The following is a 21,748-nucleotide window of genomic DNA, read 5'->3' on the forward strand; positions in this document are numbered from 1 at the left end:
GTGAGTTCGAGCCCCGCGTCGGGCTCTGGGCTGATGGCTCAGAGCCTGGAGCCTGTTTCCGATTCTGTGTCTCCCTCTCTCTCTGTCCCTCCCCTGTTCATGCTCTGTCTCTCTCTGTCCCAAAAATAAATAAACGTTGAAAAAAAAAAATTAAAAAAAAAAATCAATGGGAGAATGAAGTAGGGATGGGGTAATGATGTTCCCGAACTACAACGAAGGGGTGGAATCAGCTATTCACTATTATCCACATGGATGGGGTGGCAGAACACAGGGGAAACACAGTGGAAAATCCCGTTGCTTCTTTGTGAAGCTCTACGTAGAAAGCCAATGCCGTGGGTCTGGATAGAGGGCTTTGTTGAACACAGGTAACAAGAGGAGGGGATGAACGACCAACACGAGGCTATGGGACCACGTAGGCGTCAATAAACATCAAGTGGGCAGGGGTGACAGCAAAGCTGGCTGCCTGGGCTGACAGGTTCTTGAGTTGTGGTCAAGGGGCCGGCGGCCAAGACGAACTGAAAATCCATTTCTACCAATGCGTTACTTTTTCCAAGCTGGGAAAGGTCTCCCCCGTGGCGCCACCCCCGCGTTTCATTCCATCTGTCAGCCAAACAGTTATATTGGCCAGGGGAGGCACAAGCACATCTTTCACGATTTCCTTCTAGGTTTGCAAAAAGTGGAAAAAGTTATTCCTGTACCAGATCCTTAGCGCTGCTCCACTGGTGGCCAAAAGGGTGCTGCTGGGAATGTTCTGAAGGTTCTGTCTAAAGTAATAAAGTTGCTGCAGTTTAGATTCCGGAACCCACAAACGTGGCTTCCTTAAGCCGTGGGCCCTCGACTGTTCTCTTCAGCTTGATTACCACTGCGGTGCAGGGAGACTTATAAAAGGAAGGGAGTGTAAGAACTCCATCAGAGCAAATTTTCACTTACACTGTTCTGGAGTTGCTAAGTGGCAGAGACCCTGTGGCAGAGATGTGGTGCCCACAGAGGATGAGTCAACCAGGGCTTGATTAGTTGTGGTGAAAGGAAATGATTTTTTATTTTTTGAGGTTGTGAAAATGTCCAGAACAAGCAGCAATGGCGTTCTGAAATTTTTTTTTAAAGTAGCAACTACAATCTGGCAATTTTCTCATTAGTAGGAGCTAACTCACTTTGTCGTTCTGCGTGCACACCTGTTACCTACACACTCTTGCTCTGACAGCTTACCCGGCCCCCAAGCTGGTACATATCCTGAATCAGAGTTACTTACGTCTGATATCAGGCATCTTCAAATGTCGTAAGTGTGCGTATATGTATGCGTGTGTTTCCATGCGTGTGTGTGAATTTTGATAGAATGAGCTTAATGGGGAGCTGAAACTCAATAGTGAACTTCTGAGTAATACTGTAGTTTTCTCGCTCTGTGTTAACCATCTACTGAAAGAAAATCTGAAAATAAAATGGACACGTCGTGGTCCGGTCAATATTGGTGGGCCTTCCTGGGAGAGGGATCTCCACACAAAGGTGTGCTCTGAAGGGATGTTGCTCTTTTACTATCAAATTGCGGGGGGGGGGGGGGATGCTTCCCCCTAAAAAAATGAACAAGAGACGTAGGAAGGAGAGCTCCTAGCCACTCCCACACAGGAAATTTGACCCCAAATAAACAGCACGATGCTGGCCTAGAGGCTGATCTCAGCAACCAACCTACAGCATCCTAACGCCGTTACAGCGCCTTGGGTCAAGTGTACCAATTAGAAGCCATGAATGAAAAACGGAAGGTTTAGCTGAAGGGGTAAAAATACAAAGTTTTGTGAAATGAAACGCTACCTGTTGAAATGCCAACTGATTCTCTAACTTCCTAACAGATTCCCTGAATAAGCCTCGCACCTTCTTCAGGGCCAGAGCACATGTGCTTTCATACTTTAAGCCGAGAGTCATGGAGAAGGAGCGGAGCAAGCTGTGTGGGGCGGTGGGGAGGAGGCTGTGTGTTGAAGTGCCCGCTGAACCCTGCCGTGGGAGAGGAGGACACTTACCCTGATGGCCATCTCTCTCTCTACAATGCTGTCTTCCAGGGAGAACATCTCAGACACCGGTCTCTCCTTCACAGGCTCTTTCTTGACCCGCTCCTTCACGCTTGTCAGGTCGGGTTCGGAGATGGACGGACCGAGGGAAGGCCCAGCCACGGCCAGCTGATCCGCTCGGGAAACACTGATGGCCTTGGCCGGCCCGTGCCTCAGGACCCTAGCCCTGGCGGCGGCAGGAGGCAGGCTGACCTGGTCTTGCCTCAGGGCCCCGTTGCTAACGCTCTTCCTCGGGCCAGGGTATTCGGGCGGGGGCTTGTTTGGGATTCGGGCCAAGGCTGCCTGTAGCTGGGCACTGTACCCCATCTTCTCCCGGAGCATGGGGATCTGGGGCACCGACCCTGGGGCCTCCTCCTCCTCCTCCTCACTCTCGCTGCTGTGGATCAGCATGGTGGCATCCGAGAGGGTCTTCTTGTGGTGGTAATGGGGAAGCTGGTGGGCCTCGTGACTCCCCGGCACCTCCTCGGGCGGCCCCTGCTCGCGGAGTGTGTTTCGGCGCGCCATGGGGATGTTGAGCGATTTCAAGGTCATGGCCTCCATGCCCCGCACCATGCTGCTCATCACCTCCAGGCTGTGGCGCTTATTCGCCGTGCCGTGGTGCTTGGTGGCCGTGAGGGGCTCGCTCACCTCCTGGAGAGACTGGTGCACCACTGGGGAGCTGTCTTCTTGGAAGGTCTTCACCGAGAGCTGCACCTTGCGGGTCACCAGGTCGGGGCTACTGCCGCTGACGTACCTGTGACGGTGGCTGGCGAGGTCTGGGGTGCTGGTGGCAGGGCGTGGCCGTGGGTAGGGGGGCGGCGGCCTGAAGAGATAGTTTTTGAGCATATGGGCCGTGTTGTAGTTCTGGGTGCCTTGGAGCTGCATGTTGGCCAGCTCTGGGGTGCTCACCGTGTGGGAGATGGAGCTTGCCCCCGGCTTGCTCGGCACCATGTTATTTTTTGGGTTCATCTGGTCAGACGGGCTGACGAGTTTGTTACCGTAGCCTCCCTGCGGCCCATAAGGGACAGCGTAGGGGGGCCTCTCCCGCATCTCGGGCTGGCTGTACACCAGATCCTCTGGCTGGTTGTAGGCATGCGTGTTGATGATGCTGAGGTTCCGCAGAGACTGGCTCTGGCTGTCGGCGTGCACGGTCCCCCTCTTCATCTGCCGCATGACCGTCTCATAATCGGGGGTCGGCCGGTAGGATGGCACAATGATGGCGCTATGCCGGTGGCTAGGGATGTAGTCGGCCCGCATGATGTCACTCCCGGGGATACTGAGGTTGGAGGACACAGGAGAAGCCTGGATAAAACTCTGGGAGCAGTTGAGGGAGTTGACGCTGTGAACACTACACACGCTGCCATTGGTGACGGTGCCATTTAAATAATTTAAGTCCAGGCTGTTGTGGGAATTGCAGTACAGGGCTTCTTCATTCCCATGGAAGATGCTGTCTACAAGAAATCAAACAAAGGCCCATGAACGTCCACATCACCCTGCTTCAACTAAGTTCATCCTCACACTCCTGGGAGTGACTTTCAGAGGTCATTAAAAGTGAAATCCTTTTAAGTGGGTCTCCACCCACGTATTCCATGGAAAAACTAATAACTCTCGGGTGAGACGCCAACATACAGAAAGAACACTTGAAAGCGTACTAAAATGAGAAAGTGAATGTAATCAAAGAAAGCTAGGCACGTTTGGAAGAGTTATCACCTGGGGAAGTTCTCCATTTTGCCATGAGCTCTGAAATCAGGCACCAACAATGGCCCTCATGTTGGGTAAACCTGTCTTCTTGTCCAGGGCCCAGCAACGGGACCGGCTATTTGGCCCAGGAAGTCAAGAACTTTAATAGGACGATGCATTTGAAGTTACCGATACCTGGAGCTTATGTTCCGGACAGCAATGGAAAAGGTCCCCTTCCCCGAGGAACTCCTGAGCGTTCGTAAAGACACAAGACAAATGATGCAGTCAAGGTGTCAGCACGCATGGCTAGTTGGTTCTGATCAGCAACCGATGGAGGGCAAAATCAGAACCAGGAGTTCTTTTGGCCACTGCCTACAACTCTCTAGAATTGGCTTCATCACTGAGGTCACTTGACATTAAAATTAATAGTGGTTTAAGGAGGCTCCTAAAGAGGTAAAACGTAGATGGCTAAAGTCAGGCCCATACTAGGTGTCCGTGGTTTCTTTAACACACACATACACGTACACACACACACACACACACACACCCTAGGAAGGCAACCTCTTGCCCAAACACTTTCTGATGAGCAAAGTTCATCATTTTCACACTCTGGATTTAAGCATGAGCAAAGGAGAGGAGGACAGGGCAGAAAGGCAAAAAATAAAACCAAAAACCACCAACCAGAAAAGGTGACTGAAAACGCTCAGTTGCCTGAGGAGGAGTGTGCTCACAGACCAGATGAGCTGAGATGGACAAGAAAAACCAGCAAAACCCAGGAACAAAGGTGTGCCACTTCTCCATCTCTATGGGCTCTGGGGCTTTCCCACAGAAGCAGGGTAACTTTGCTCGTCTGCTTATAAAAAGGAGTATTTGATTAAAGAGTCTTGACTATCTTATAGTTTCCACACTCACACTCTGACAGGACAGAGGTTCAAAACAGCCAGCCTATGGTGACACAGAAACGCATTATCCGTTCAACATACTGCCGACACCCAAGTTTAGTAACATTCCTTTTCTGAGATGCAGTTAGTGTAATGACGAAGAGGGCACTGGCTCAAGAGTCATTTTTCACCTCAAGCCTCCTCCCATACCTTTTCTGCGCCCCACTTTCTTTTTCTATAAATGGCACTAGTAATCGTACTTATCGTGTGGGTTTATTTTGAGGATTAAATGAAACAATACGTTGCAAGGGCTTAGCACGGTGCTTAGGGAGAGGAACTGCTCTATAAATGGTAATTGTTATTATTAGAACCTTTATTCTTAGGACGGATTTTCTCACACGTTTGGCATGGGAGTGTTTGGGGAGAAAAAGAATAAAAAACAGATTCCATTTGCTCTGAGGCAAGAACAGGTGTCCGGAGAGATGGCAGGCAGCAGTTAAAGAGAGGAGTGGAGATTATTTGTGCCTTTCTTTTAAGTAAGCTGGACGCCTGTGTGCTCTGTGTGCTCGATACGGGTCACGAGGGCAAAGAGCATTCCGTGGGGCTTACTGTCCCTCTCTCTTCTCCAAGCCCACTCATCAGAGGGTGGAGACAAGGAACTCGCTCACTGCCTTCTCCCAACTCCCTCGGCAGCCAATTCTGGGAAAGTTTTCCTCTCGGGGGCAAGTGACACGCTATGCCTTTCACAAATCGAAGCCGCCGCCTGCTGCCATTCAGACAATGACAAAGTTAAAACAAAAGTATCACTGTCATCTAAGAAATAAAAAAAAAAAAAACTTCTTCACCGCTGACAGGTACTCGACTTTTCGTCTCAAGAAGGGAAAATGACAAGCCACGGTTTACCTTGCGAAGTGTGTGTTTCCGAGTAGTGTTCACCACACTGGACGTGCATGGGAGGCAAGATGTACGGCTGCTGTCGGGGCTGAAACAGAAAAGACAGCACAGGTGGGAAGGCCGTGGCACAAATGGCCGTGGAATCTCACGGGGCACCAGACCAAGCACACGACAGCCCATCATTCACCCACGTCTTCAGGAAAGCACACTGTGGCCTCTCTGCTGGTCCACCCTTGACTCGTCCCTCTTTGACTCATCTGTACCCCCATCTCATCATTAAGTCTAGGACTGGAGAAACAGAGGGAAATGAGGCAGCTGGTTCAAGGTGAGAAAGGTAAGGAAGCTGTAATTAACATTTAGTCTATTTCCTGTTATGCTTGCAAAACTCCCAATGCCCTTTTAAAAGGAGTAATTCAGAACATGTAGATTTATTATATTCGACCTAAAGAATAATGACAATAAGGGGAAACTCGGTTTCATTCTAACCAAAATTGTCTGCACCTATGACCCTTAGTTTACAGCACCACGTCAACCTCCAATAGGGACGGGGGTGGTGTTAAGCTGGGTTCGGTTGCAAATTTATATAAAAATCTGAATGGTGACCCGTGACAATATGTGTGTGGTTCTCAAGACCACTTATGGACCCCCCGTTGCAGAACCCAATGTGGACAGGTCTTGCAGCGAATCTAGTTCAACCGTCTACTCTGCAGTGAAAAATCTTTTCCAAGAGACTCCTTACAGATGGTTATTTAGACCCAACCTGAACAACTTCCTGCTGCAGACAAGAATAAAACTTTCAGAGGAAAAAAAAAAAAAAAAAAGCGTAGATCAGCTCAATATTTGGTGAGCCAACAAAGGAAATATGATTAGTTGCTAACGTGACCTACAGCAAATCACTGAGCCTCAGTACATCTCAGCTTCTTGCCAATCAAATCAGACTTCTTCCCTCCCCTTATCACCAACAATATTTATGTTATTTAGATATTGGGATCCCCAGTGACAGCTTCTTTGAAGAAAAAGTTTTGATTCTAAAAAACAAAAATCTTTAAAAAACTTTAAGCCTATAAACCACCAAACAGGATATATTCGATTATTTTGAAATTACTCTCATAGAGACTGGTTTGAATATTACTGCTTTAGGAGAACGGCTGAGATCAAGCCAAAAAAACCCAAAGCCAGCAGGGGTCACACTTTCTCAGTATCCCTCAATACTGGAAGAACACTGCCATAATCTGAAGCTGGGCAAATAACTCATCTGCCATTTTGTCTGCCACAAATAATGCTTAAGCATCAAAAGGGCACATAAAGAAGGTAATAAAGATAAGGGATCCAAAAATAAAAAAAGTCAAGAAAGAAGAAATAAGGAATTGAAATTAATCTAAGAAAGGAGTTCATGGTACCAAAAAGAAGGTGCTGTATCAGCTTTTCTCAATATTCCCTTTGGCTGTTTCTCCCCACCCCCCCCCCCCCCCCCCCGCCTTGGCTGGTTTATGAATTGCAATTTTAAAATATTTTCCTCTTCTCGGTGGTACGTAATTCAACTCAATTTTTCCAGCGTAGGACAGCCAGTTTTGAGGCTTAAAACAAACAAACAAAAACAGTGGGAAGGGATTCACGTGAGGTAATAGAAATGCATAGTAAGGTAAAGTTGGCTCACTGCCTTCTCTTGCTCTTAAAAATCCAATTTTTTGGAATTAAAAAAAAATCTAATAAGCAAGTGACTGTTTATGAATTGGCATAAGTGTACAGCAAAGGATAATAACAGCTAATCCTCCAAATACCATTTCGGGATCTTATTTATTCCATTTCTTTGTATTATATATATAATATTGTGTTATGTTATATATAGTGCATATTATTCTATCTTTCCAGACCTGCTAATATAGAAACAAGTGAGACGCCATAATATAGGCAGCAGAAGGGCAAGAGAAAAATAGCAGTCCTGGTTCTCAGCAAGGAAGCCAAAAAGAGACAATATCACTCATCCCAGGGAACTCCTGGTAATATGGTTTTGCCCTGAAGGGTAGAAGAAAGGGAGGAGCCTTGAACTTGGCTTCCTGCAGATTGTCTTCACCCAGATAAAATACGAAAACCTCTTTATCTTCTCCAGATAATTAGGATGAGATCAAATCACAAGACAGCTTTAAAATACTTGGCCTCTATGGTGTTTCATGGACATAAGTGAAAAATCATCTCCCTAATGAAGACATGTGGAGTCTAAAAAAAAAATAATATTCACAAAGGAGAAGTATAAAGAAACCAGTGCCATGAACAACTCTATCAATGCCACAAGGGAAAAGCCCAAAGTGACCCTCTGGACTTCCAAGGCAAGGGCCACTTGTGAGATACTATGCATGACATCGAGATTAATAATATTCATGTTGGGTACTCAGGAATGTGATGACATAATGGCTCAACTCTAGAATTCTAAGAGTTCATTGTCTATGCATTTTCCAGACCAAAAAAAAAAAAAAAAAAAAAAAAATCCTCAAAACTCTCCTTCGGAAAGACAAGTTAAAGATGTGCTATAGGGTATACACTGTGTATGAGGAAAAATTCAATTTTATTCTCCTATCAACTCAAAGGAAATGGTCACCTAGAAAATTTTAAAGGTCACTTTTCTGCATCTTTCTATGATATTATCCTAAAGTAGTCCTCAAAATAAAACACAGCCTAAGAACAGATGTATTGAAATTAGAGTTGTGTTTCCTTATTCAGAAGAGAAATTTTTTGTTTAATGTTTTTATTTATTTTTGAGACAGAGGGAGACACAGCATGAGCAGGGGAGGGGCAGAGAGGGAGGGAGACACAGAATCTGAAGCAGGATCCAGGCTCCGAGTTGTCAGCACAGAGCCCAACGTGGGGCTTGAACTCACGGACTGTGAGATCATGACCTGAGCTGAAGTCGGACGCTTAACTGACTGAGCCACCCAGGCACCCCAAGAGGAGAAATTTTTTAAAAAATGAAAAAAGCTAACGTTAGATTAGATAGAAAAGTAGATCAATTCAGTAAATCGATTTTGTTGGTCTTAAAATTAGAAGATATGTAATTAATCTTCCCCATCAAATACCCTAACTTGAAACCATCGACTAAACTCGTTCAATTTGGGTTCATTCAAAAAGCATTTTCTGACCAGTTTATTAAGATCTATCTATGGTGGCAAATACAAAAGAATTTGTAGAGCTTATAACTAAAGACATGTGTATGTAACAACCAGAAACAGTGATAAAATCACAGATGAGCAAATGGACAAAAACACACACCATAGGTCACATGCTGAAGAAACACGGTCTCATCAGCCTTAAGACTTATTCTTCGGGGGTGAACCTTGAGCCATACTTCAAGAAGTGATGGCTGTGGATGGGCACATGGATGTCCCACGTGATGGGGCACAAATGGGACATGAATATTCATGACACCTGCTTGGCTGACTGATGCTCTTCTATGTTTTCATAAGATCTCACCTGGTCATGATGCCCTAGTCATGTTTCTTTTCAATTGAGCAACAAAAGGACATTCCATCCCCAACAGTCAGACCATTTGATTACTGAAGACTTTATACATACCAGAGAGGATCGGCTCCAGGTGGGTTGGCGTCTGATGGGGGGTGGAGAATTTGATTGTCTACAGGAAAAGTTAAAGAAATGAGAAGAGTCATTTTATTTATCAGACATAAGATGATCAGACAGACCAACAAGAGAGGGGGAAAAGGCGGGGGGGGGAGGGGGAACAGACAAGAGAGCTAAATAATAAGGCGCGCCTGGGTGGCTCAGGTGGTTGAGCGTTGGACTTTGGCTCAGGTCATGATCTCACGGTCCGTGAGTTCGAACTTCGCGTAGGGCTCTGTGCTGACCGCTCAGAGCCTGGAGCCTGCTTCAGATTCTGTGTCTCCCTCTTTCTCTGACCCTCCCCCGTTCATGCTGTGTCTCTCGCTGTCTCAAAAATAAATAAACATTAAAAAAAAAAAGAGACAGAGAGCTAAATAATTTATGGCAAAATGTAAACATTTATTACTGAATGGAGAGGCTATGAAAAATGTTGATTTCCTTTTTTATTCTCTTATTTTCAAAATGTTTAGAGCACATGATCCTTTGATATTAAATTTTACAGAAGAATGAGGCTTATTTCCAAAAAATATTATGAGGGAAATAAGCAAGACTGAAAAATATCACTATTATTACATGGGTTTTTTAAAAATTGTATTCTTTGTATCTTTGTCTATGTGTAAAATCTTTCATAAAGAAAAACAGCAAGAAAAAAATATATTTTTTAAATGCTGCCAGTCAAATGGAATCCAAAACAGATTAAATATGTTTGAGTAAGACCATACAAAGATCTTTTTGAATTAAGATAATACTGATTATAAGTAGTAATCTAATCAGATCCTTTCCAGACTGAGAATCAGCGTGATTTTTTTAACGTAGGGATAAAAATGTGTGGGAGCTAAGAGTATTAAGAAATCCTTGAGTACTGAAATCAAAGGTGTCTATGAGAAATGGGTCTCAAAGTCCAGACTGACATTTTCCCTAGTCTTCAGTGAACTCATACATAGATAAAAACAAACAAAAAACCCAGGACACGTAGAATTTTCCATCAAGCTAGAATTCTTTAATTTAAAGCATTCTCCTTTGTCTGATAGTTCATCTTTCCTACCTTTTTAGTGATAAAACACCTTTTCTTTCTTTCATGAAGTGTGGAAACAGTAATGTTGGATTTTTTTTTTTTTTAACAACTGGCCAAATATAGTATTATTAGACTTAGGTTAAACACCCTTCCCACTCCCTGCAATTTTTCTTCTCAAGTCAAGAAATATGGGAAGCACTCTTTGGAGCTCTATGAAATGAAATGAAAATCAATGATAGTCTTTTAGCAGTCAGGGTGTGCAGACCTCTGGAGAAAGATACTGTTAAGATAATGCTAGTTTCCTAAAACTACAGGGAGTTTATCCCAGGCCTTAATGCAGTCTGTGCTGAGATCCTGAAACTATACACAGAATTTACTGTGTGTATGGAGTGTGTGTGTGTGTGTGTGTGTGTGTGTGTGTACATCTTAGAGAGTCCAAATAAGAGGTTAGGAACCTCCTCTACCTGGTGAGGAGAAAAGAATGGTTATTACAGAAGTAGAAAGGAAAACACCATTTCCTCAGTTTTCAGGCTAACGTGGGATGCTCACTAGTATTCGGAGACCGCCAAAGAAATCAAAATACTCTGCAAATTTTACAGTAAACTCCCTTGCTGAGAAATGGTCCAACCAGAAGACCACAGTGAAATTCACTGCTTAAAACAGTCAGATTTTAATTCGCCCTCCAGAAGCCGACCATAGAGTTCGTGTTAATGTCAAAGACCCCCCCGCAGATCAAAGGCCGCCGCAGCGCAGAAGTGCACAGAAGTGATCTACGGGGAGTCTGTTCAAAAGAACGCCACGTGCGTGTGCGTGCGCGTGCCCGTACAGTGATGGCTGTTTGACTTGCCGCTCCCTGATCAGTGCCCTTCCGATTTACATTCGCAAACTTTGCTGGCGGACCTGATACCATCAACGATCCTTTCAGGCTCCGACAGTGACCAATTGCAAAGACCGGTTTGAAAGAGCCTCCATCGTGTAGAGAAGAAAGTCTGTCAGGACCTGAGGCTCCAGTTCTAAAGCAGCCGCAATTTTCAGCAGGAACTGCTCTGGGACAATACTCTCACACTCTTGGATGTGTCCACTGGGGGAATGGAAAAGCAGTTCCTCTCTTGCATTTATATCCCCGAATTCTTTGAAACACAATTAAGCACCTAGGGCGCCCCAACTGCCGAACGTCCTCTGCTGAGGAACATCTTTTGAAGGCAACCAAAATAAAGGCAATGATAGCGTGAGCCCCAGCTACTCTACATCCAAGGTCAGGTCACATTTAAGTTCCCATATCAGACTCCCTTTATCGTCTTTATTTCCAAATTAAATTGAAAAAACACACATGGATTCGTGACGTCTATTAGTGTATTCCAAGTCTTCCTCTAATTACCCTGGCCTCTCATTTACAGGCAGATGACATGACCCAGAAGCACACGCGGGGTTAGCCAACTGTGTAAGAGAAACAGGGCTGAGGATGACAGAACCTTCTTTTCTTTCAAGTTGGCTTGCTACTCCGTGACACACTTCTGAACATACCCTGCATCTGACACGAAGGGGCACCCTGGCAAATTGGGAACCGCTCAGCTCCTCCGAACTCCTCACAGAGGATGGAAAGGCACTAATGCGGGCCAACCCGTCCAGGTAGTCAAGCACTCACAGTCAATTTGTGAGTTATTTTCTCTCCAGGCGCACGCGCTGTGCCAGACGGCCTTCGTCATTAAAGTTCTTTCCCTCCTGCCTGGTCAGCTTCCACGAGGAAGGAGGGAAAAGAGCGAGTGGCAGACGCCATCTACGACATCCCTAAAGCACATGGATTTAATCTGACCAGGCCTTCCAGTGAGAAGGTGGACAGACGGCTTACTTACTCAGTGCAGATTTTGTTTTGTTTGTAAAACTTGTGCCGCGTAGCAAACAACCGAGAGATATACTTGGCATTTTCAAGATCGTCCTTGGGAAAGAAGAGGCAGAGAAAAAAACAAATAAAACATGTATTTGATTATAAACGCATCTCCCTAGGATTCTCCCGAACAGGGCCACATTCCTTCGTATCGTCAGGCCGCACACAAAATAGCACCCCCGAGCAGCAAACCGGTGTGCTGAAATTCTGCAGCAAGCTGGGCTAGGAAGCTCACCCAAGGATGGCAGACAATCTGTTAAAGAATCTTCCATACTCAGGGCACAGGGCTTACACCATGGGCTGGCATATCTTCACACAATTCCAAACCAGATGCTTTAAAAATAAATAAGTGGATCAAGACAGAGCACGGAATGAACACCGAGCATCACTGAGAGGCAGTGAGCTGCACGAACAGCCCTGGCTCTCAAGGGGGCCCTCAACAGAAGGAAGATCACTCAGGTTACTTCAGATCAGGCTTGGGCTGTGCGGCTGGGGGGAGAAAATCCAGGTCCTCCAGCAAAAGAAAATGCTGTGCAATATAATCGGGGGGTTACTGGATGTGGGCTGTAACTCGAGCGCGGAGGAACGCAGCATGCCAGACAATGAGATCCACCCCAAACACAGCAGGTGGAGGAACCGAAATCCCGGAGTCCAAACTCGGCTTGGAAACCTGGCGTTCTGAACGGGAAATCACCACCACTACCCGGAAATGAGTAATGACAGCACTGGGCGAGAGGTAGACGGTTACGGGATCAGTAGAACATTTATTCTCTCACGACGCAGAGAGCAAAGAAGGGATGTGGTGAGTTGAGAGGTCACACGGCAAGCTGTCTGTCGGACCCTGCCCTCATCTTTCCATTTTGCTTACCGTGTGAAAGAGGGTCGTCTCTTCTTTGTTGATGAGCTCCACCAGAATAGTCGACTTGTTGTGTGTGATATTCCCGATGTCATTCCACCTGGTCACAAGAAAAACAACTGGGTTTGCCAGGCAGGTTCCATGCAGTTATGAATCAGCACAGGAGGGTCATCACTGCTGGTGAGTCTCATTTTACAAATTACGATTTAACTATAGTTTTAAAAGCTAAATGTGCCTTCTCTCCAAGCAAAAAAGTAAAGAAAACACACCCTGGGTCAAACTTAAATAGCTAAGGAAACCGTATAACGTAAATCTGGATACTGCTGTTCATAAGGTGTACTTTCCTTTATGACTAGTTATGAGGAAAACGTTCAAGGAACGTTTGGAGGAGCATATATATTTCATATGGAGGAGCATATATATTTCAAAGTCATGTGTTTCCAGGAATCTAGGCCAAAGAATCCACATAGATTCTGTGGTGCAGCGTAGGCTACAGACTGATTATGCCACCAAGAGAAAGTGCCCGGGAAGGTAAGCTGTAGTTTCCCATTCTGCCTGGAGTCAGTTTGTAGCCGCCTCTTACTACTGTCTACCTTCACTCTGTGCCCCGATCTACAATTCCCTCTTCATGCCAACCTTCACTGCCCTATCCTCTGCCTAGATGATTCCTTCAAGACTTAGCTCAGAAGTCACCTTCTCTCTTTCTCGGCCCGACAACACGCATGCGTATAGTCCCCTATTGGTCACCACGTGGTATTACAACTGTTGACCTCTGTGACTAGATCCCAAACTAAGCCAGACTAGCCCAAAGATGCCATGCCTAGAGATTCTGCTGTCTTCGTGTCTGTATTCCAAGCACGGAGCCAAGCACCCGGCATTCAACATGCAATGGATGTTGGCTGAGAGAATTAAAAGTAGTAATATTGCCTCCCATCTGTATAGAGTACGGTTCCTTTATCGACTCTCTAAGGTCGACAAGGCAGCTATTTTTGTTCCTCCTTTAGAGATGAGACAATTGAGGCACAAACGAGTACAGGACTTAGCCACGTTCACTCTGCTCACTGGGGATGCACGAGTTCCATACTGGGGCTTACGGGCATTCCTCCAGTCACCTTTCCATTATTCCAGGACCAACTGTGTTTACGTACATCTGCTGGGGCCATACTCTCTACAGGTGATCAGTAGAGCTGTCGGTTGACTTACAATCCCAAGAGATTACATCTACACGACCCAGAGCTACAGGCTCCTCAATGAAGGTCTCTAGAGATAAGAGATATTTGGTTTCCTCAGGCTCCATTCCTTCAAACCGACTGCCAAAACTCTGGATCCACTCCTCCTCCACGATGCGACTTCCCCTAGGGGCATCATTACCATGACACCATGGCAGACCATGGCAGAAGCAAATTCCCAGCCTGTAGGGGTTTCGAGATAAGGACTGGAGGAAGAAGTCCAGAAGCAGTTCCTAAGGAACCGAAGCAAGCCTATGAGTGGCTTACCATCAGCAGAGTTCCAAACTGCTATTTTCTTCTATTTAACCTCCACAACTGAAACGTAAGACTTGTCTACTTCTCCAGGCTCAAGGAGAAAATGAAGCATTGATTCAGCTATGAAGAACTGTGTGGGACAAAATGCCCGAACAGCTTTAAATGGGCATAAAAATTCATAGTTATATCGCTGCCTAATGTATGCATTTTGCTTGACCAATTTGTAACTTATTGTACGTGTACGGAGTTGACTGAATATGTCCAAAAGTCAAAAAGTTTATTCTGCAGCCACCAAGATCTTCCCCCTACTCCTGTTTCAATAATGTCCCCTTTCACAGAGCAAGAAAAAAATAAATGAACAAAAATAATGGCAGGGTGGGGACCTAGCGGCAGAGGGGGGCGGGGTTTGGGGGGAAGCCAATTAGGAAGCTTTTGGTGGGAAAATACTTGCAAAATGACCCAGATCAACTGCTGATCCAGAGAGTACACAGCTGGGCAAGATCCATGCCCAGAAGGTGGACTTTGCTTTGACTCTAAGAGCTGTCTTTGATGATCTGGCCTAGGTGCACAGCTATGCCTACCAGATGCATGTACAAGAAAGCTCGTCTTCCAGTAAATAACTGGCCACACTGCCCTTGTAAATGAAAGCAAGGATGCAGCTTTTGAGATCACTGACACTACGGTAGCAACTACGGATGCCAACACGAGCAAGCTCCCGGACACGTGACCCGAGGAGACACTGGTCTCTCACGTTAAACGGAGAAGAGGGCTTAAAATGCAAAATAATGAGAGGTGCCTAGGTGGCTCAGTCGGTGAAGCATCCAACTTCGGCTCAGGTCATGATGTAGCGGTTCATGAGTTTGAGCCCCATGTCGGGCTCTGCACTGACAGCTCAGAGCCTGGGGCCGCCTTTGGATTCTGTGTCTCCCTCTCTCTCTCTGCCCCTTCCCTGCTTGCACTCTCTCTAAAATAAATAAGCATTAGAAAAAGAATTCTAAAATGCAAAATGATGAAAAAGCACCAAATTCCTTTAATTCATGATAACACGTTCAATGCTTTTCAAAATGCACTTTCATAAATACATTATATTTTTACTATAAAAATCAGTCCTCCCTCTTCTAGCACATGTGGTTAGGTGGAGGGTGATGGAAAATGGGAAGAAGCCACTCTGGACTGAAAGACTGACTGGACGGCCTGCTTCCAACCAGACTCACAGAGTTTAGCTCCAGGTCTCTGGCTCCAGGGCACCTTTCCTGGACTCAGGTGAGAGTCCCCACCCCCAAACGGGCCTCCAGGAGAAGTGAGATGCATTTCTCCATTAGCGCTCCAATCGCACAGAGGGCTGATCTTCTCTGAATTGAGAAAAGCTCAATGCTGACCCACCATCTGGCTCTCAACTCGCTGGGATACCTGTCCTACTGAGCAGGGTTTTCGAAAGTCCCTCAAGGGGAAAAAGAAAAAAAGAAAAAGATATGAAGAAGACTACCTGTGTATCACTGCTTGTCTTCCAATTCTGTTTCTCACGAAAATGCCCATAAAGAAAATGCCCAGCTGCACACTGTTTCCATGATTGTCCTGCGTAAGATCAACAGAAGAGCGGCGTGATGAAACAGATCACCGGCGACCTGGCAGAACCGAGCACGTGGGCCGCAGCCCACCCGGGGGCGCCACACCCCCTTTCCTGCCCATAAATGAAAGAATCACAGACAGCATCCGGACGAAAGGCAACTTGGTCCTGAAGGGACTCACGCCGCTGCACAGCCTAGTGGACTATATACATATACATGCATCTTTTATCTGAATTTGTCACTACACGTTGCCCGTCCAAGAGAGATTTTTAGGATTGTCTCAGATTTGTGGGCACTTAAGATCTCATCTTTCACGAGCATCTATTAGTATCTTTTTTACGTTTTTTCTAAATCAAAATTATACGTGTGTGTAGTTTGATTACGTATGCGTTTCTACACGTGTGATTATATAAGCCCGCAGTTTGAAGAACTGAGCATATTGTTTGCAGCCTCTTTAGAAGAAGCCAACAGCAGACTTGTTCCCACCATTTCCTCTCCCTACAGACATCAACTTCCCCTGCCTAATGCCCTAGTGTGTGTCTATTTGCATCGACTGTGCTTGGTGTTTCAATTTAGAGCCTCATGCCCCTCAGTCCTGGGATACTTTCTCGAATTACTAGCTTTGTTTCCTCTGTTCACTTCTGGAACTCCCATTATTCCAATGTTGGACAGCCTGGGCTGGCCTTCTAATTTTATCTCCCACCTCCCACGTTCCAAACTTCACTTTTTGGTGAGATTTTCTTAATTTTGTCTTGCAACCTATTACATTTTCCATTTCTGATATCACATTTTTAATTTCTGAGAGTTTTTCTTTCCTTTCTTTTTTTTCTTTTTTTTAATTATTTTCTGAACATTCTCTTTTAAAAGCAATCTATTCCTTGAAAGATGTAATATAGTGGAGACTCATAGGATGGTATTTTGGGCAGGGAGTTCTTCACCCGGCAGAGTCTCTATGTCTTCCAGGCTGCTTCGTTTTCTTTGCGTTGGCCTCTGTCATTCCTGCAAGGACACCCTGTGGGGTGATGCTGGGCCACATATTCATGTTCCAGAGAGGGACGCTAAGTGCTGGCTGGGAGCTTCATGAGCACAGGAGGGGCACGAGGACTACAAAGCTGTCGGGAAATCTGCTGGGCCCTGTGCTGAGGAAGCCCGGATGACTTATCTTCAAGTCTGGTCTCCTGGTCCGGTCAGATGCTTCCAGCCTCCTGTCTGGGAGAGCCCAACCTGCTGCCGGTGTGCTTGGGAGCAGAGCAGGAACAAGGCTCACCATCCGGGGAATAAACTGTCACAGCCCCCTGCTTTCCCTGGGGGATACCTTCTTTGTGGAGGGAGCAGAGAGGCGCACATGACTAGACACGGGATGGAAGAGAAGGATGTCTACATTCCTCAGAACCCTTGATCCCGTATAAGACACACAGACAACAGTGCCCCATCACAGGGACGTCTCTCCAGCTCGCCCGGCAAAGCGCACATTAGAACAGGGCTCTTCTAACAGGGACAGAGCGAGGTCAAGACAACGGCTGGATGCAAAGCAGAGACAGGGTCGGGAGAGGGTGGAGAGGGAAGGAAAGGAAGTGCCTCGGTTGTCAGGAGCAGTTACAAGGTAGGTGACATGCAGAAAAACACTTGTGAGAAAAGAAGTCAGGAGAAGTGGAGAGGCGAAGCGGAAAGAAAATCCTGCAGAAAGCCTTCCTGGGGCACTCTGCCAGTAGATCCATTGGTGCAGCGGGCCAGTGGGGGTGGGGGCGCGGCAGGAGCAGTTCACCAGGGCCGAGCAATGGAGAAAACATAGGAGCGAGGCCCAGACGCTGCATTGGTCAAACCTTAGGGGCTTGGTGTCCCACTCGGCTAAGGATCGAGGCTCCAGACACAAGCACCCTCTCTGTGTCCCCGCGCTCTGACAACGCGGGGAGCCACCGAGGCAGCGGCCCGCCTGTGTGTGTGGAGGCGGGAGGGGCGGACCTGTCAGGAAGTGGACTGGTACTCCTCCGGCCTTGAGAAACTTTGAAGAATCGCTCGTGGAAAAGCCCACGCTGCGTGGAAATGTTCTTCCCTAAAACATATCCATAGCAAGCCCGTGTACGTTACTTGGGGCTCCATCACTACTCGGTCTGCCCCTGCACACTCTCCTGCCTGCCTTTTCACCTATCTCAGAGCTGATCACGGCACCGCCCCACCGGTCCTGCTGCCCCTCCCATCATCCTTGTCTCCGGGGATGTCAGGTGGTCGGTAGGTGGCCACCTTAGTCATGAACAGACACGTGGGGAAACAGAAGACACCCAGCTAAGTCACACGCACAGGCAGTGAGTCAGCAGTGCCTGTCTGCCCACTCGGACGAAGGTAGACAGTACCTGCCTTGTGCTCTTCCCACAAAAGAACATACCAGAAAGTGCATCGGGGAACGGGCACAGTGGATTTCAACACTATCTCCACTGCTCTTGTTTCCCACAGCCCAGAATGACCAAAAACAACACGAGTAAATGAGCACAACGAAACCCCCGACTTCCTGGGGCTGAGAAGTCAGTTTTCTGGAAGTGGAGAGAAGTTTACCCTGGTTTTTCAATGGCCCAGAATATCATGACTATATATGGGCTGCTGAAATGTAAGTGGGATGCAGATGGCTTCATAAGGCATTATTGCAAGGAAAATGGATTACAACCCTACGAAGGGTGGCCATTAGAGAAGCAAAAGAAAATTAAACAAATCTAAAAAAGAGCCATTTAGCCCTTTCCACAAGCTGCGGCCACCCTGCTCGTTCTACTTGATGCACATGGGCAGTTCTCATTAAGGCAAATTGCAAGCGTGCAGCAGAGGAGGAACAGAACACTTATAAAACAGCCAGCGGAGCCAGTTTAGAATGAAATGTTTGTGCTAAAATTGCACCATCTCCCAAACTGCAGAAATGTGCCAGTTGCTTTAGGTTTCTGACAAAACTCCGTCTTTCGCAGAGTGGGTCAGTAGAGAGAAGAAAATGAGTTTGGAGTACGGGCCCAACTCTATAAATGACCATGCACCGTGACCCCCCTCCCCAACCACACCCACTTCAGGAGGTGGATCTGTTGCAAAGGATGTGATGTGCTGTAACAGTTTCCCAGGCACGGTTTCCAGAAAACACCTAAGGGGCTGGAAACCCACAATGGAGGCTCTATAGAACTCGAGAAAGAAAGTGTGCTTGCATACAGGAAAGGTTTCACTCTGCCTCACAAGCGATGATCCCTGTATCAGCTCAAAGAGAGGAGAGAAGAAGCGAATAAAGAAAACTACTGGGTAGGGTCTTCATATTAATAGCTGCTTTCCTGTCGCAGAACTGGATGTGACCGCATACCTTCCCAGGGCTGGTGGATGGGCTGGTGTTTGTCTGGTACTCACTCAGATGGTTGTCTTACAAACAAGCTATTCTGCCCAAGACCATGGAAAACTTCAAAGTCTCTTAGTTAAGAAGAAGTGTTTGCTTTACCTAAAGTAAGCAGGACTCGCCATCTAATGCCACGTAGCGATAAGGAAGCCAGGTCGCTCTGGTCGGTTGCCTATCACTAGTTTTCCAACCACCTGAGCCATTCTGAGAAAGCTGAAGTGAGGACAGGCCAGGGTATGTTACCTTCACAGGGAAGATCTCCTGTCCAAATCCATCCAAACGTTCCACCTCGTTGATGTACATGAGCTCGGCTTCTGAGGGCAGGATTCCACTAAAACCGAAACAGCGTCAAAGAAGGAAATGGTTAAGAGCAACAAAGGCAGTGGAAGATCCGACCCTCCTGATGGCAAATTCCAGAGCTGTGATTTAGCTCCAGTTCTGGGAAGAGCAATCATCACCCAACTGTGAGGACGCGGTACATTACTAAGTAATTCATTAACATATTCCCTACCAGCCTTTACTCAACGGGGAAGAATCAGAGGAAGGTAAAGTATTTAATTAAGAGCCACAGCCCTATAAACACTAATTATTCTAGACATCCCTGTGAATAATGCTGCTTGCTTTAAAAAAAAAAAAAAAAAGTTATTTTCTCCCACCTAGGACAAAAAATCTCCACTGTTAAGAAACAAGGAAAAATTTTATGAGGATGCTATTTTGGGAGCCAAGTGGCCAAAACGAGAGAGAGCTTAGGACCACTGCACAGGTCCTCTGAGGTCGGAAGGAAGGCTGCTCGTTTTCCACTGGTCCCAGAGAGCTCCATGTAGCCCTGATAACAAGTTTTCAGGGCCTCCTCTCCCTCTTGGCCTTGACTTTCCCATCCAAAGCAGATCTTTTAGGTCTTCACTCTTAACTCAAGCAGCCCCGGTCTCCCCCGCTCTGGCAACAGAGTTTTCGGAAGGTCAGAGAGAAGAGTTCTCCTGCCTAACAGCTTCACATCTATGTGGGCTTGCTGGTGTGTAAAGAAGAAAAGGAAAAAAGAAAGGGAGAGAAAGAAAAAAAAAAGAACAGGAAAAAGGGGAAGCAGGGCAAGCACACAGTTTTTGAATCTATTTGCGTGTCTGGGAACAGGGCTGAGCCACGTGCAGGATAGAGCACAGCCGGGGGCCGGGGGTGGGAGCCAAGCGCCTTGGCGGACCCTACCTGTGGGCTTTGTGTTCTTGGGCTACCTTCTGGGTCAGCTCCTCCAGAACGGCCTCCTCCAGGGCCAAATCCTATCAAAACAGAAGCAGTTATGGTCATTTGCTGTTTGTTAGGAACAAACCTTAGGAGCTCTGTTCTCCAGAAGGTTTTCCTGATTAGCCTCACTTCATCCACCTCCCCTTTACTCCTTCAAATCGAAAGTTGTCCATTTTCGGGCTGACGGCCCGTTGTTACTTTTAGAACATGGCTCTCCACTATAACTTAGGTTCTCCACTTATAACTAACATGCCTCTTTCAAGGCATAGTTTGGGGAGCCACCTAAATTCTGGAGGTATAGGAATAGCTCTTTTTTCATTTACCTTCTTCTTCTTTGTCTGCCTCCCAGACTCACTTTTATTGAAACTGCTTTGTCAGTACTTACGTATTTTTAACAATCGGGGTATGAATTTCCAGCCCATTATCCTTTCAAAAGCTGAGCCTAGCAAGGGGCTGTGCCTGGCCTTTTTGTCCACCACCACAATATCCGGACACTAATTCAGAGCTACAGAAGGCAGAGAGGGCTCATTCAGATGTTACTTGACAGACCCTTGGGAGCAGAGGCCATGATGGCTACAAGTAGGGAGTTCTATAAGCTAACGGTGTGTGGGAACCCGCTGGTGTCTCCAGCACCTAAATCCCAGGGCCCTGGGGCCTGTGGCTCCCGTGGCATTAGAGCCGATTGCATATACCTCTTCCCAACACCCCTCCGCTGACAGTGGGAATGTATCAGGGATTGTTACACGTTTACCAGCACAGAACTGCCTGGGATGGGTGGTCTGAAGGAGTAATTCCAAGACAGGGAGACCAGAGCAACCAGTTCCTGAGACTCTGACAGCCGTGGTGATTCCAGAGCTCCCCGAATTCCTTGTGGTAGCCTGGGGAGGCTCAAGCCGAGGGCCAGCTGCCTCAGACCTTCCTAGGGGCCGGTTCCACACCATCTGCCCCAGGTCGATAAGCACGACGAGGGCAGAGATATACGCCCCACTTCCCTCTGAGCTCCAGAAGGGGTGTCAGAAGGGCCTCTGAGCTACGTGTCCTGGTGAGGCCCTCTGAGGCTCATCGTAGACACTGAGGGTGGAGGGCTGGGGGCTGAAGTTTGGCAGAAAACATCCCAATTGCCAATTCCCTGGATTCGAGAATACCATCTATACCAAGATGGCCTCCAATTTAACAATTTTCTGTGGATGAAACCCCACCCCCAAAAACGGTACACCTCGAAACCACAAGAAACATCCCATCTCAAATC

The 21,748-nt window shown here is 46.8% G+C and overlaps 1 protein-coding gene across 3 annotated transcripts in view; it reads right to left on the bottom strand.

The window, feature by feature from the left end:
• PTPN14 (protein tyrosine phosphatase non-receptor type 14) overlaps positions 1–21,748 on the bottom strand; it is a 180,900-nt gene that overhangs the window by 28,013 nt on the left and 131,139 nt on the right. For all 3 annotated transcript variants that reach the window (XM_045452537.1, XM_045452538.1, XM_045452539.1), the window contains exons 6-13: positions 20,464–20,534; positions 19,507–19,594; positions 15,827–15,915; positions 12,869–12,956; positions 11,969–12,051; positions 9,059–9,116; positions 5,501–5,579; positions 2,010–3,487 (exon numbers count right to left, since the gene is read on the bottom strand). In XM_045452537.1, coding sequence (XP_045308493.1) covers positions 2,010–3,487; positions 5,501–5,579; positions 9,059–9,116; positions 11,969–12,051; positions 12,869–12,956; positions 15,827–15,915; positions 19,507–19,594; positions 20,464–20,534 — 2,034 coding nt within the window. The remainder of the gene's footprint in view (positions 1–2,009; positions 3,488–5,500; positions 5,580–9,058; positions 9,117–11,968; positions 12,052–12,868; positions 12,957–15,826; positions 15,916–19,506; positions 19,595–20,463; positions 20,535–21,748) is intronic.

The sequence above is a fragment of the Leopardus geoffroyi genome, chromosome C3 (genome assembly GCF_018350155.1).
Source record: "Leopardus geoffroyi isolate Oge1 chromosome C3, O.geoffroyi_Oge1_pat1.0, whole genome shotgun sequence".
Lineage (NCBI taxonomy): Eukaryota > Metazoa > Chordata > Mammalia > Carnivora > Felidae > Leopardus > Leopardus geoffroyi.